The sequence below is a fragment of the Trypanosoma equiperdum genome, assembly GCF_001457755.1.
Source record: "Trypanosoma equiperdum strain OVI genome assembly, contig: ctg_320, whole genome shotgun sequence".
Classification (NCBI taxonomy): Eukaryota; Euglenozoa; class Kinetoplastea; order Trypanosomatida; family Trypanosomatidae; genus Trypanosoma; species Trypanosoma equiperdum.
In genome coordinates, this window is record NW_027124222.1 from 1 (window position 1) to 1097 (window position 1097).

A 1097-nucleotide genomic window follows, 5' to 3' on the forward strand; every position below is an offset into this window, starting at 1 on the left:
TTTTTTTTGATAGTTCGTTTATGTTTCTACAGTCGTATATTTTATTTCCTCCTTTTTGCTTTTTTGTTTCAACAAAAAGAAATTGATCCAACAGAAGACAAAAATTGAGTATACACCAAAGAATGGATCTGCACCATCATTTCTCCTGTTAAAAATTACGAAAGCTACACAAAACATTGGAGGAAATTATGATATTTGTAGGGAGTCAATCACAACATAATGAAAACGGGAAAAAAGAAAAAGACAATTATATGAACGCGCACCTGCGGTCCTCCGTCCACTTCTCTCTCTTTTAAAATGATTGCAGATATGTTTATTTATACTCAGTCACAAGTTTAGAGAAACGAAAAGGGAAAGACGTACTTTCTTCTTTTATACCATTTATCACATTTAAAACAACATAACGTGTGCACGCATATGCTTCATTACTCTCAAATATCATATAATTCTTTTCTAACTAGAATTTATTCTTATTCCTCATATTTCAATTTCTCGCTCATCTCTTTACTATCCTTACCCTTCTTTTTATTGCATCATTCACACCACTCCTAGCTGATACCAGCATCGAGTATCATTTATCTTCTTTTACATTAATAAATTAAAAACTAATTATATGTCATTACTTAAAGTATTTACAAGTTTTGAGAAATTTATTTAGGAAGTCCCTCCTTAACAGCCAAGGCAAACATAGCACCAGCAAAAAGACCCATAAGAAGGGCAACATTAATGCAAATGGCAGCAAGAGAGCGTTGACCCGCTGTGGTGAGGGATCCCGTACGTGGTCCATAAATCATTGAAAGGCCACCAAAGTAACCATTTGTGAGACCCCAAAGGAGAGAAACGGTAAAAGGAACCCCCACACCAGGAATTGCACCGGACACACAAAGAGAAAGAGGAATTATCAAAAGTGCACGTGCAAATGAACCAATCAAAACCATACGCGGAGACACATGCAATTGCTTGAACTGCAGCACCAGACGAGACAAGAAATCACCCAAGTTGAACATGGCAATGGCAACGGGAAAGTACCAAAAGTTATTAAGATCCATCGAGCCTTTAACGGCAAAGAATACACCAGGGAATACAAGAAGTGTCGC

The 1097-nt window shown here is 36.8% G+C and overlaps 1 protein-coding gene across 1 annotated transcript; it reads right to left on the reverse strand.

The window, feature by feature from the left end:
- Positions 1 to 650: 650 nt before the first annotated feature.
- TEOVI_000121800 (Nucleoside transporter, putative) lies at positions 651 to 1049 on the reverse strand (the record flags this gene model as incomplete). The annotated part of the gene is made up of 1 exon (XM_067224491.1): positions 651 to 1049. The coding sequence occupies one exon, from the start codon at positions 1047 to 1049 to the stop codon at positions 651 to 653; it is 399 nt and encodes a 132-aa protein (XP_067080592.1).
- Positions 1050 to 1097: the final 48 nt, after the last annotated feature.